Raw genomic sequence first — 15,212 nt, 5'->3', positions numbered from 1 at the left:
TTTATAAAATACTTCTGTTTGTAAAATGGTTGCGTTTAGCTTTCTCTGAAAACTTATTGATATGTAATTTTTTAATAATGTGACAATGTTGTTTCATTTGTATGTATACTAAGAAATGGAATAACTTTGCAAATTATAATTGACTTTATCTTGAATCTGCTACTCCTGTCTTTTGGAATTCCTTGCTCCATCTCTAGATACTGAATGTATTGTTATCGATGTTCCTTGTATTGTGGATAGAAGGAATTAATTCATTAAGGTGTTATTGGCAATTACTTTGAGGGGCAGTTACTTTTGAGAGAAGAATCTGCATTTAAAAATATACTTATCAACGGGAATTTGAGTTAAGTTGCTTAATAAAGCTTAAGGAAAAAGAAAGCTTACAGAAATGGTTTCATGGAACCCTCCCAATATATGATCACTTATTCATAGTAAGTAAAAATAAAATTGGCCTTTCCACAAGTTGTGTAGAAGCATACAAAGCATTTCACAGCAGACTCATTATCGGCAGTGCTCCTTAATCTGGTTACTATTTACTAGCCATTTTGGATCCTGTTTATCTTATTTTAATTGATGATTTATGAAACGTAGAAGGAAGTTTATATTTTACATTTTAAATTTACATTTAACATGTTACATTTTACATGTAACATGTTACATGTTAGATTTAAATTTACATTTAACAATAAATTGGATGGAGTACTTTATACTTGAGAAAGTGGTTAAAATATATTTAAAAACAGCATAATGCTGCATGGTATATGGGATAGAAAAAATTGTCACTCTCTTAAATATATAACAGTTTTTATAAATCACTAGGAAATTTAGAAACATACCAACAGAAGAATAGGCAGTGAACATAAAATATGAAAAACAAGGTAACAAACACATGATTTAAAAGCTAGTATTGCCAGTAGTCAAAGAAATGCAAATTAATATAACAGTGAGATATTTTTACTATTAAATAAACAAAAATTTTTGTATAATAATACCTATTATTACAAGAGTGAACTGAAACATGCTCCATCACTTATCACTGGTAGGAGTATAAACTGGATACACTTTCTGAATAGCTGTTCATCAATGTGTGTTAAAATCTTAGAAATATTGATGCTGATGACCAGTGGTTCTACTCAAGCTATTTAACCTCATGTGCTCATCAGAGCTGCCTACAGGAAAATTGACAACATTATAAATATCCAACATAGAGCTTAATAAATCATAGTATATTCATTTAGCAAGAAACCGTGTAGCTATTAAAATCATAATTTTGAGGAGAACTTAGTGACATGTAAAATGCTTATGATATATTTTAAAAGAAAGCAGCACTATACAAAAGTATTTATATTACACAAAAGCTATATTTGTATGTTGAGTGGACGTACATGCACATGTGCACCTTTATTTATTTTTTTAAAAGTCTAGGAAAAATACACCAAAATGTTACCAGCTATTATCTCTAGGTAAACAGTTTTTGTTTGGTAGGTTTTTTGTATTTTCAAATTTTCTGTAATAAACCTGTTTTTGTAATTAGCAAAAAATAAAGGAATTTTTAAAAATAGGAGATTAAAGACATAATAGCATAAAAACCATGATGTAAGAAAGAAACTCTCCATAATCTGGAGTTGAATCCGGACGTGGAAGAGAATTACTTACTAACAGTTTAACCGTTTAGAAATGGGAATTATTTATCCTGAAAAAAATGTGTTATGGAAAGAATGTTTTTTTGTTTTAAATGAAGGATGATTTAAACAAGGAGCATGTCTTCATCTCCAGGAGACTCACTCAGACCTAATGTAGAAGGGGTTTTTGGTAAGAGTGACGTTGCATTTAAATTGTTAGTAAATTCTGCATTGGGTTATTGAGGTAGATTATGATAATTATTCTAATATTCATACATGTTTTATATCTATGTTGGATAATCAAGCAGTGGTGCTTATTACCTTTCTCCCTGAAGGAAGGGAAGTAGTGTTTCAGGTGTACCTTCCAAACATGATCAAGGTAACATAACTTGTGTTCACTGAGTTTATACTGTGTATGAGACACAATATGTATTATCCTAAGCTTCCAGTAAAAGGTTAAGAGAAAGTTAAGGTTCAGAAACATTGAGGTGACACAGCTAGTGTGAAAGTCAGAATCCCAAGGTAGATTTTTTCAAAGCATACTTCATAATCTAAGACACATTTCTTTTTTTCATTGTAAATAATCTCTGAAATTCAGAAATTCATATAACAAATATAATTTACAACTGCTATACTTTATAGTCAATTGTAGATATACTCAGATTTCTCCTTGACTTTTGAAATTTTTATGAATCAATAGTCATTTTTAGTTGTCTTAATTTCAAAAGCAAGTAAGATCAAAAATTAGATTTCTAAGGAAAATATACTGTGTATAATATGTGATGTATATGTATATAGAAAAGCTGTCTATTACCCACAGAATATGAAATACTAAATTCATAATATTTCATAACAAAATTAATCTACTTTGGTCATTTTCTCCACTAGCTGTACTAATTCTGCTTCATAGTATAAATCATCAGTAAATATTTCTCATTTGCTTTCTTTTCTGACAACTGCATATAAATTTTGAATCTTGTTCACATTGTGCTTAAATGATGTAAAATTATAAAGTGCCTGTTTTGGAGACACTAGGTGTCAATGTGTGTTTGTTTTCCTTATTCCCAGCATGCTACTTTTTGCCTGCTATCCGTGGGCCACAGTAATTACTTGCTGTTTCGGTTTGAAGCATCAATTTTACCTAGCCTAGAAAACAGGCTTAATAGCCATTTGTGTATGATTCCTTAGATAACGGTCTAATTTGGAAGTAGTGTTAGAAATCATTTAAATTTGCCTTCTCAACAGTTTTTCCCTGTAGGATGATTGTCTAGGCTTTATGGATAGAGCTCTCAAGGTTATATGCAGCTCTTTATATTTTTGTAAAGCATACTTAATATCTTCCTTACTAGACTGCAACCTGCTTTTTTAAAACTATTCTTTTTATCCTAACTTGGCCCATCTTTTTCAGACCTTTTACACTTTGCTGTTCTCCCCTGGAAAAACTCCATTTGTCCCTAAGCTTTTGAAATTGGGATCCTCAAATACTGGCAATGTTTTAGAGGTTTCCAGTGCAGAATATTGGGACCGTTACTTCTTTTTATCTGTTTATATAGTCAAACATTGCATTAGCTTTTTCTTAAGATGCCATGTCACACTTTTAGCTCATACTGAACTTGTATAAAATTCATGTTTTATGCATCCCCATTTTTATCTTTCTTTTTTTTACGCATATTGTTTCCTGCTCAAATAGTGATGTTAGAATTGTATGTGTATTCCCATTGTAATTTTATTCTGTTAATTTTTTGTTACAACATTTGAAACTCTTGACTTTTTTATCCAGCCATTAAATTATTCTTTTCAAGGTTGTACCATCTGCATATTTCATAAACATTCATTCTCAGTTGTTACGAAAGTAATGGATAATAGGGGTGAAGAGGACAAAGAATAAAATTTTGTGGCACATTCAGCAAAATTTTAACATTCTCATATTTTGAAGTTACATTTCAGCCTATCAGGATATATTTCTGGAGTTCTGCATCTAGACTTAAGTGATAGTTATTAAACAATAATATATATATACATACCTAGCAAGTTTTAATAAAAGTTAAATGTCATATTTTGCTTCCATACAGAAAATGGAACAGGAATAGCTTTCTGTGCTCTTTAGAATTTATACTTTAAAATTTTGAGTGTCAAGCTGCCCTTTGGTTTCACGCAGGACGATAGTAAGCAGGCGCAGTTCTTAGCGCTAGCTGTCGTTTACTTCATCTCCGTTCTGATGGTTTCCAAGTATCGTGACATTTTGGAGCCCCAGCGAGAGACTGCAAGAGCTGGAAGCCAGCCAGGTAGAAACATCAGACAAGAAATAAATTCGCCAACAAGTACAGGTACTTAATATTTGTCTAATTATTTGAATTTTCATCATCATTTATCTCTCTTATTTCATTTTTACATCCAGATTTAAACTGGTCCTAGTCATAATAACCTCAAAGATTTGTAAGTAGGTGGTATATAAGTGCCAATCTGGTATTTTAAATTACATAAAAATGTATGAATATTTCCATAATATTTACTATATTCTCATTTGTTCAGAGATTTTTGGTTTTAAGTTTTCCATTTATTAATACAAATCATTTATACTCCCATTTAACGTGAAAATAACTCATATATTTTAAATGTTATTTTTAACCTTTATAAACAAATGCAAATAGACAGTCCTAACAGAGTAGTTAGTTCATGACCAACAATAAGCCAAAATAGAAATCTTTACAGCCAAGTTCAAAGATAGCATCCCTCTTTCTTTTTCTTTCTTTCTTCCTTTTTTCCCTTTCTTTCACTGTGTATAGTTATTTCAGTATCTAAATATTACATTAGCAATTCATAATTAAACATACATTCTAAACTTTATACAAAACAAAGACTTGTAGACAGCAATGACCCCAAATCTTGGGTCATGTCTTTCTCATTATAGAAGATGTTCATGTTGTAGGAGTTTGTGTATTATTAGCTTTGTCTCCTCTACTTGAAAATGATTAACACATTTTCTGGCAATTAATATTTTAATATCATGGGGTTCCTTTTATCAATTGCATTTCCTGCCAGGTGTTTACATCAAGATTATTTCTCTGTTGTTTGCAGTGTAACTGTAATAACCAGTGGTTATTTCCTGTGCCACTGGATTAATTTGTAATAAAATTACCTTTCCTAAATAAATTCATATGATATATAAATAAAATGAATATTTTTAAAAATAAGTAGAAATTAGTGGTCAAATCTCTGCATTTTATCTTCCATAATCATGTCATATTTCATTTACATTTCATTACTGTTGTGGAAATACAGATGTTTAACTACAGTACTGTGGTGTTGCATGCTGTATTTATTTTAAGTACATAAGCATGATGTTATTTCTTTGGAGTATACTTTTACTTTGAACTTTATTCTTCAAATTAAACGTTATCCTTCCATTCCAGTTTATGTCTTTTAACCATTGAAGACACTGAGAGTTTATATGTTAGTCAACTTTCTTCATTTTTAATGCATTCATAACAGTCATATATGTATAAAACAAGCAATATTTTAGTGAACCTTCCAGTTCTGGTTTTCTCATGTGTTTGTATGTCTCTGTGTATGTTGCTAAAATTGTTCTACTTAACAAGTATATTATTTCCTTACTCTTAATACATACCTCTTTCCTTCCTCCAGAGATGCAGTCTTTATTGCTAGTACTGTTTGCATGTTGCAGTGATATAGAATTGTCTTGGATCTTCAGTGGACCATGTTGCAGGTTGTTACATGCTGGCTCAAATTTGACTCCATGATTTTCTCCACAGTTGTGGTCATACCATCTATCCCTCATCCAAGTCTGAACCATGGATTCCTTGCCAAGTTAATTCCTGAGCAGAGCTTTGCCCACTCATTTTACAAAGGTAATATTGACCTCATCTCCTGACCTGTTTGGGTATTCTTATTTCACCTTTTCATCAGTTATTATACAATAAACATCCATAATGTAATTGTTTATAAAGAAGTATATACCTCAGGTGTCATGGAGATATGATACATTGTGTTTATACCTGGCTATTGAGAGCAAAATAGAGATTTTATATTTGTATCCCATCATATTTCTTTAAGTATCATCTGCAAATTAAGGATACCTAATTATATGTATAATAATATACACAATGGTAGCATTCACTGGAGATTGCAGAAGAGTCCCACTTTATATTAGCAGGACTAAATTAGTCCTAAAATAAAGGCCACTGTAGCCTCACAAGAAAAATTTAAAAACAAGCCTTGCAAGCATCAAACTGACCTATAAGTTATTTAGCTTTGTTAGAACAAAGTTCTAACTCTTTTTAAAGGAATACAAAAATTTCTTCACCAAACAATGTAAAATTCAACATTAAGCATTCAATAAAAATGTTTAAATGTGCAAAGGAGCAAGAAAATATGACGCATAAGCCGAAGAAAAAATGTTAGTCGATAGAAACAGATTCAGAAAGGATAGAGATAGCCAAATTGTCAGATAAGGACACCCGAACAGCTATTTTAAGTATGTTTAGGATGTTTTTCAATCTAAAGGAAAAAGTGAATATAATGAGAAAAATGGAGGATTTTTTTTTTCTTCTAAAGAACCAATTGGAATCTTGAGAGATGAAAAATAAAATAGCCATAATGATATCTCTGGGTAATGTTAACATGAGATTAGTCTCTGCGGAACACAGGATTGTGGTGAGTCAAAGTATGCTCCCATCCCTCCACCCCAAGTTTTTCCCATATACGCACCCTGCCTAATTCCTGGGACATTGAATATGATGGATTTTACTCTTGTGACTAAGTTATATATGTCAGAACAGTTGCTTTTAAGAAAAGCTGATTATACAAGTAGCCCTGACCCAATCACATGAGCCCTGTAAAAGCAGAAGGTTTTCTCTGGCTGGTTTAGAACAGGAAGTGAGAGACTCAAAGTGTTAGAGGGATTTGACATAAGGAAGTTCTTCACTTCTGAGACGGAGGTGACTGTGCAACAAAGACTTGAGATCACCTTGTAGGAGCTGACAGCACCTCCCAGCTGATGGTCAGCAAGAAAGTGGGGGGACTTAAACCTACAACAAGTAACTGAATTCTGCCGATGACTGAAGTAAGTGTAGAGAGGGCCCTCAGCTCCAGATAATAACCACTGTTCAGTGTACTTCCTACATTGGGTAATGATATGGATGACCAACTAATAGAACAAATAAAGCAGCAAGGTATTTTTATTACAACTTGATAAATGCATAGATATTTTTTATAAATGTGCGAACTTTGAACATCATGATAAAATGAAAGACAAATTCTTTTTAGCTTTATTGCTTACAAACACATCCAACTCTGAGCTGTTATAAACTAAGAAGGATTTAATTCAATTTGATTTGATTCAGGTCGATTTGATTCAGTTCGATTTAATTACATGTTGTCTGGAGTTTGTTTTATGTAGAAGTGTGTTCCAAGAGCTTAGCTGTAGTGACTGGAATATACTGTGGAGTAGTTAACCAGATTAAGGAGCGTGCATCAGAATATCTATGCACTGCTTTTATCAAGAAAGGTTTACCATGAAACAATTTTAGCTGAACTATACAGTGGTCTTCATGGTATAATAAATTCTGAATTACTTTAAGGCTGATGTGGTAAATTTCCTATTCTCTTTATTATGTGGTGGTGTGGAAGGTGATGCTAACTGTTACTGCATGCTGTGATGCAGTGGTTATTGAGAGAAGTTCTGTTGATGATGTTGGAAATACACAGTCAACTCTTAGTGTTTTTACAGGATAAGAAACCAGTTTCATTCCACTCTTTAAAGATTAATAGGATGAGCTTCTTTGTCAGACATATAAAATTTGTCAAATGAATTCAGTACTTCCAACAAGAAAGTACTGCAGTGTGTATTTTTATTGGCAGAAAAGATCAAAGGACAAAAAAAAAGTTAGACTCTTAGAAGAACATAGTTTCTATGACATGCTTCATAATTTGATAATTATTGTTTAATAATATTATTTATTATTTAATAGTTATTTTTATGAAGTTTCGTGATCTTTAAGAGTGATCTTGATTTGGCTCAGCCTTGAAAAGCTCCTATCATTTCATATACTTGATAGAATGTTTTGTATTTTATTAAAAGAAGATTAAAAGAAGATTCATATATAAAAAATTAATAGAACAGGAATCTATTTCTTTCATTAAAATATAATTAATATTTGATTATAACTATATAGGATAAATTACTGCAACTGAGCATTGATGAATATTGAGGGTATATTTTGAATATATAGCATTTCTAGTTTCATTTCAGGTAAAAGTGTAAAATGAATACATATTCTGAGCTCTCTAAGTTTTCATTTTATCAGCATACCTCTGTGACATGGCTTCCTCCACTTTGCATGTTATTAAAGCAAAATAAAGCAAAACAAAATAGGTTAGTTATATGCTACTCCCGTGAGTAGTAGTATTGCCATTTCTACTTGGATTAGATAAAGTTAATAGGCAAAAGTTGATCACACTATAAACTTTAAATATTCATATTCACAGTATTTGTTCAAAATATTTATGTAGGCATTTCCTTTGGGTAATCACCCTTTGCTCAAAACTTTTTGTTTAGTTATGATAGGTACTAAAAAAACTTCTAAGTGTAATAACATATGTCTATATTGATCATCTATACACACAATTTCAGTGGATAATGTGGACAGTTTTTGTAATTTTTTTCCTAATGTTACCTTTGTTCTGATTATATTTACTGAAATTTAATTCTATGTCTATGGAGGCAAATTAAATTTTTTATGCTTTTATTTTGTGTACTTCAATTTTTTTTGTTTTTTCAATAATTTGTATTTATTTCATTTTCAAAAAATGTCATTTATTGATGGATTGAAAAAAATAGTAAATTTTTACAAATAGTTCGATAAGACTGATCTGGACTACTTTTCAACTCCTTGACACTTTACTCCTTTCTTTCAGCTCCTTATTGAGACTTTTTAAAAATCCTAAACTAGCTGTTTGGCCTCTCTCTTCTATTTAAATTTGATAGTTCTTCAAAGTCATAGCCCTTCTTCGAGTATTGCATAGTTTCTTGGTTTGACTTCTTGTCTCTAAACATTTAGTTTTTTACTGATGACAGTTTTTAAAATAACACTAATATATAAAATAATAAAGTAACGGAATATAATTTATATTGAATATAATACATTCATATAATAAATATTTTATAACAAATGTAATAAATTAATTTTTCTTTCTGAAGATCTCTAAGGGATTCCTATAATTTGGGGAACAAAGTTAAAATGTCTTAATGGGGGCAAGACTGCGCTAGCTCTAACTCACCAGGATTACTACTGTTGCCTCTGAAGGGATTTCTTCACCAATTGACTTACTGATCTTAATTCTATTTTTTTTATAGTTTTGCTGCAGTTTATTGTAAAATATAAGTGAGATTATGTCCCTTTTTGACGTAAAATTTTCTCATAACATTTAGAGTAAAATAATCACTACCTTCCGAGCTTCATCTTACATGGTTTTTCCATTGCTCATTATGCTACAGTCAGACTACTTTTTAGTTCTTTAGTCAAGCATTTTCCTGCCTCGTGATCTTTGTATTTTGTTCCTATTTTTTTGTTCTCTCTTTTCTCTATTTTTTGTATGACTGTAGAGTGCTCATCCTTCATGTGTCTGGTTAAAGGTCACCTCCACACAGAGGCTTTCCCTGACTACTACAGCCAAGTAGCTTCCACCCCCCACAACCACCTTATTTTCTATCATAGTTTTATCTTCGTTTCCTTTCTTGCACTCATACAACTTATTTATTCATTTATTGTAATATATACTTCAAGAAGGTGACCCTGTCTAGCATGCCACTTGGAAGTAAATACAGTAAATATTTGTTAAGTAAATGAGTAAGACAGTGAGAAAACTAAACTATTTTTTAAAAAGCTGAGTACTCATGGTAGCCATAAAATGTATTTCATTAATAGACATACTAAAAACAGAGAAAATAATTTTTTCTTGGTAACTTGTCCTAGAAGCTGTAGAAGCTTTATGTTAATTACTTCACTTTACATTTAAAAAGAAGAATGTTAATATTTAGGTGAACTTACAAATAAATATATGGTATATTAGTTTCCTCTAAAACTTTATTGTCAGGAAAAAGAATTATGTACACAGGAAATAATTAAGATAATGTGGTATTAGTACAAGAATAGACATATGCCATTAAAAATTATAAACAGGCTGGCATTTGTATGAGTATTTCATATAAAATAAATATAACTTTTCTAGTCAAATGGAAGTGGAGGTATTTGCAAATGGTATTGGGATTACCAAATGGGGTAGCCAATTGAAAAAAATTAAATTCTATCCTTATTTCATGTATCATGTCAAATAAATTCCACATGTATTAAAATTTAAAGTTAAAAATTAGACAACATAGTTGAAGAAAATTAAATTACTATTTATATAAGAAAATGCTTTAAATCATAACATCAAAGGCTGAAGTTGTAAAGTAAAAGATGTGACTAAATATAAAGTTTTATATATCTACCTGTCTAAAAATATTAACACAATTAAAAGAAAAAGAGAAATTTATATTCATGTAAAAGTCAGTAGCCTTAATAAATAAATAACTTATAAATCGATTAAAAGGATGTATCGCAGTAATGGTAAAATGTAAGAAAATACCCAACAGCTAACAAAAGAAAGGCAATATACAGTACAAATAAGGTAAATTTTTAAAAATTTACTAATAATCAAATTTATATTGAAACAAAAAAGTATCATAATTTTCAAATTGGGCAAAACTGAAGGATGAGAATGTAAATGTGCACTTTTAACATCATAAAAATATGCATAATCCTTGATCTACTGATTTTATTCTTAGAATTGTATCTTAAGGAAACAATGAAGGATATACGAATAATTTATATACAAATATTTTCACCACTTAGTTTTTATTTATTGCATACTTAGAACTAAAATTAATATTTATTAAATTGTTACATTCATATAATTAAACACTAAGGTTTTTAATATTGTGCATTTGTTACTCTTGCTTTGGAGTCATTTTTAATGGATTCATTGTAATCTGTTATGTGGGGGAATTTTAATTTATTTTGCAAGTACTCTAAAATACTATCATTAATATATTATTTATAGAATTCTTATTGGCTACTGTTGTCAAATATATATTTTAATTAATTACAAGTGAAACTCATGCCCAATTATTCCTAGCAAATATTTTTTAAAAAAACTTTAAAATAAATGTCTCTTCTCAGTTTTAGTAAAAGTACTAACAGAAGCCTCCCTCTTCTCTTTTTTTCTTTCATCTTCTAATTTAGTCTTTCAATTTACCTTATGATTCATTAATTATATATTTGCTGAATAAATTAATGGTTTCCTGTTACATACTAGGTACTGGAGATATAATGGTGAGCAAAAAGTCCCTCTCTTTATGAATTAACATTCTAGTGAGGGAGATAGACTTTTAGAAACCACATAAGCCATGAATTCTAAGAAATGAAATTACAGGTTATTATGAGAAAGTACAGAAGAAGAAACCTAATTTAATTTGGGGGTTGAGAACGGCCTCATGGAAGTGACATTTAAACCTGGAACCAAAGGATGAATTCTGTTAGTTTGGGGAAAAGAATCAGGACAGTGGAAGCACATTCCTGAATTGGTAGCCACATATTCAGAGCAATTCCTTGGTGTATTTTGGCAACATGTGTGATTGGAACGTAAGAGTCAAGGGAAAGAGAAGCATTCCATAAATGTAGATAGGTAAGCAGGAACCAAATCCTGTAGGGCCTAAGGATCTGGTCTTTAAACTAAGCAGAGGATTACTATATTAGTGTCCTATTACTGCCATAACAAATTACAACACACTTACTGGTCTAAAACAACACAAAGTTATTATCTTACAGTCCTGTAGATCACAAGTCTAACATGGAGCTCACCCAGCTGAAGTCAAGGCATCCTCAAGGCTGCATTCCTTTCTGGAGGCCCTTGAGGAGAATCCATTTTCCTTGCCTTTTCCAGCTTCCAGTGGCCACTCATATTCCTTAGCCTATGGCCTTCTTCCTTCTTCCTCTGTGTTGAAAAGCAAGAATTGCATGTCCTTCAGACTACTCGTCTGTAGTCAGCATCTTCCTCTGAGCACATCTAGGAAAGGCTTTCTGCTTTGAGGTTTGATTGAGACCACCTGGATCATCCAGGCTAGCCTCCTCAACACCTTCACGTCTAACCTTTTTGGCCATGTACGGTAACATTCACAGGTGATGGAGATTAGGATGTGGACCCAATTGGGAGGGAGGGGGCATTTTTCTGCCTGCTGTAAGTATCGTAGCCTGGTACAATTTTAAGAGTATTCTGTAAATTAGAGACATACTTTGGAAATAAAAGTAACAGGATATGGTGGTAGATTGGATGTAGGGCATGAGGGTCTGTGAAGTTTTCAAAGGTGACACCTGGCTGTCTGGTCTGAAGTACTGGGATGATAAAATCGTCATTTATGGAAGCAAACAAGAATGGAGGTAGATTATTTGAAGAGGTTGACCAAGACTTCCATTTTAGATGTGTTAATTTTGAAATGTCTGTGGAAATCTTCTAAGCCTTTGGAAAGCTGAATCAGGCAAGCACGTTACAAGTGATAGCCTGCCACATTTAAACCTCATAGCACACTTAAGATACACATTTTTCTAGGGCAGGTTTTGCAACTTTTCAAAACTTAACTAAGTTGTTCAAGAAAATATGGAAAACTAGAAACTTGTGAAGCCAGAATTGAAATCTTGATCAATTTGATTACATTCCCATGCTCTTTCCATTATGACACATTTTCTTCAGAAAGGAAGGAGAAACACCCAAAGTAGCTTAAGGGTTAGCAATATAAAGGGCTGTGGAGTGAGAGGTTGTTCTTTTAGGATAGGATATGTTGGTCTGCAGATAAGGGGGCCAGAGCTTGGGCCAAGACACAGAAATTGAAGATAGGTAGAGAGAATAACTAATAGACTGGTTGTGCTCTGTATTTTTTAGGAATATGGTGATGATGATGGTAATGATAACAGTAAAATTAATAATGGGATTAGGAGGCATAGGAATTTATAGTAGGATTGCTTTGTGCTAGGCACTATTCATGAATTATATTCTTTAATTATCACAACAACTCTATAATGTATGATATGTACTGTTGCTATGCCCATTTTACAGATAAAGAGGCTGAGAAAAGTTAAATGGCTTATCCACATCACAAAGCTAATAAGTGGTAAATAAGTCTTGATTGAAAGTCAAACAGTCTTAATCTCAAAGCCTGAACTGTTAACCATATGTAATATGCTGATTGTGGCTTATCTAATTGATATTAACAGAGTGATACCATACTTTTGTTCCTGCAACTCAAGGAAAGAATTTAGGCATGTGTTACTGGTTTTAATAGTTGCCTTCATAACATTACTGAAATGCACACTGTATTTCAGTAGGAAAAGTAGTTTTTTGTTTGTTTTTTATCTTTGGGAAGAAAAAAGTGCAAATACAAGCTAGGGCAAGAGGAAGGCAAAATATGTATGTGAATTTTCATTACAATTTCTAATTGATATTCAAAATATATAGAGTGGAACTATGCTAGATTAATGATTTTAAATCTTTCTATGCATGGCTTTTTTTCTATTTGGAGTTCTTTTTATGATTAATTTTTTGCAATTTAATTAAGTTGCATTTAATAAACAAGATATACAATTTATTTATATACAGATTTTTATGTTTATCTTAAATTAATGTGAATAGTTAGCTTAATATTACTATTTGAAGAGCAAATAATTAATCTTACTATAATTTTTAAAGCTATACTAACAAGGAGCTGTATGTTCCTTTCATGTTATTTCTTATTCTGATAGTTTGGAAAATAACAATTTGAGTAATTTAATAGGTAAGAAATATTGAAACACTTCATAAATCACTGTAAAACAAGATTTTTGGAGGAAAAAATGTGATAAATGAGGTCACCATGTAAAAATCAAGTCATTTGCTGAACACAACCCCATATTTTTCCCAAAATGCATTAGATGAACTCATTAGTTTCAATGAAAAACAGTAAGAAAAAGAGGCTTCTGGCACCCAACTGCCTGTTTCTGACAAGGTTAAGATCACTCAGGCTAGTAATGTTTCTGTTTTGTGTACTGACATGGCCTGCTTCCACAAAAACTGATGAAACCACTGAAAAGTTACAAGTTTACTGTCAGTAATTTAACCTGCACAGATGCAATCACTTGTACATTCTCTGCTGTTTATGCTTAACTTTCCTTGAAGTCACTTGGGTTAAGTCCTTAAAGTACTTTAGTATTACAAAGAAGTATTCTGGAAATATGTAAATTATCTAAACAGAAGTTTATGCTATCATCTGAGAGCATGTTCTGTAAAAGAGGTTAATGCATAATGGGATATTAAGGTAGGTTTTTTGAATACTGATGTGTTTTCTATTTACAGTCACTATTATAAAAATTTTCATTGTTGTTTATTTCTATGTAAATAACATCACAGGGTACGCTTTACAGAACTTGCTTGTTTGAATGGAATTTTTATTGAAATATAAAAATTACTGCTTTTATGAAATGTCTTTGTCATTCACAGTAAAAGTAAAATTAAGGTTTTAATACTGTATAAATATTTTGATAAGTCATTTGAAAATACTCTAATATTCAAGTTTAATAAACTTTTAATCGTGTTTTATAACCAAGGCCAACATTTATATTGGAGTTCCACATATCTAGCTACAGAGTTATAGATTTTGTCTGTTTGAAAGAGTCAATTGAACAGAAAAGCAAAAAATTGTATAGTTGGTAGAAAAAATCTTTTCGTGTGCTACCTTGTGAACACAAATCAAATACTTTATTTTCTTAGATATTCTATTTGCTAGCAAAATGCTTACATTTCTGACTAATATAACTTGAAAAGTTTACATTCTTTTGGTAGCTCTTAACGTAAGACACACCATAAATAATGATTGTGAGATATCATATTAGGGAAAGCCAAATCTGTAGACCAAATCTATAAATTAGCTAAATTTAGACTAAGTCCTAGACTTGACTATATACCGTTTGAAAATTAAACTCTGTAAGAAGAGTTAACCTATGCTAGTCACTATTGCACTGTGATATTCTGTTGATATTAGAGTTATTTTGTTTCTATATTTAGGTTCTCTGTCCTGTTGTCATAGAAATGTTGCTACTTCTGTTTAATTTTCTCCTGATTTTTCTGCTATACTTGTTTTCTCTTCAAGGGATATGATCTATAGATTAAACATGCGTTTAAAAAATTCAGTAGTATCTCTAAGAGTGGAAATAGCTGACTTAGCCATCTTATCTTCTCATTCTGTATTCCTAGGTAATTCCATCAGTTTCCAAAGTTTCGATTATCACCTCAGTTTGAATGATCCTCAACTATATGGCTGTGGTTTCCTTGACTTAGGTATAAATGTCCCATAGATTCTGATGACTTAATTGAGTCAAAATTTAATTCATTATTTTCCTGAACAAACTTGCTTCTTTTTAGCTTTCTTCTTCTAGTTAGTGGTGTATCAGCGTTCTTTTTTATTTTTTCCCTTAAGCTAGAATTTCCAGAGGCATCTTGATT

The 15,212-nt window shown here is 31.3% G+C and overlaps 1 protein-coding gene across 6 annotated transcripts in view; it reads left to right on the top strand.

The window, feature by feature from the left end:
* The window catches only part of NBEA (neurobeachin), a 536,299-nt gene that overhangs the window by 165,493 nt on the left and 355,594 nt on the right, over nucleotides 1-15,212 (top strand). For 4 of the 6 annotated variants that reach the window (XM_064493203.1, XM_064493204.1, XM_064493202.1 and 1 more), the window contains exons 28-29: nucleotides 3,781-3,949; nucleotides 5,396-5,491. In XM_064493203.1, coding sequence (XP_064349273.1) covers nucleotides 3,781-3,949; nucleotides 5,396-5,491 — 265 coding nt within the window. The remainder of the gene's footprint in view (nucleotides 1-3,780; nucleotides 3,950-5,395; nucleotides 5,492-15,212) is intronic. The other 2 variants (XM_031465874.2, XM_064493205.1) reach the window with 1 other exon arrangement.

The sequence above is a fragment of the Camelus dromedarius genome, chromosome 13 (genome assembly GCF_036321535.1).
Source record: "Camelus dromedarius isolate mCamDro1 chromosome 13, mCamDro1.pat, whole genome shotgun sequence".
Taxonomy (NCBI): domain Eukaryota; kingdom Metazoa; phylum Chordata; class Mammalia; order Artiodactyla; family Camelidae; genus Camelus; species Camelus dromedarius.
This window is presented reverse-complemented; position numbering and strand designations above follow the sequence as displayed.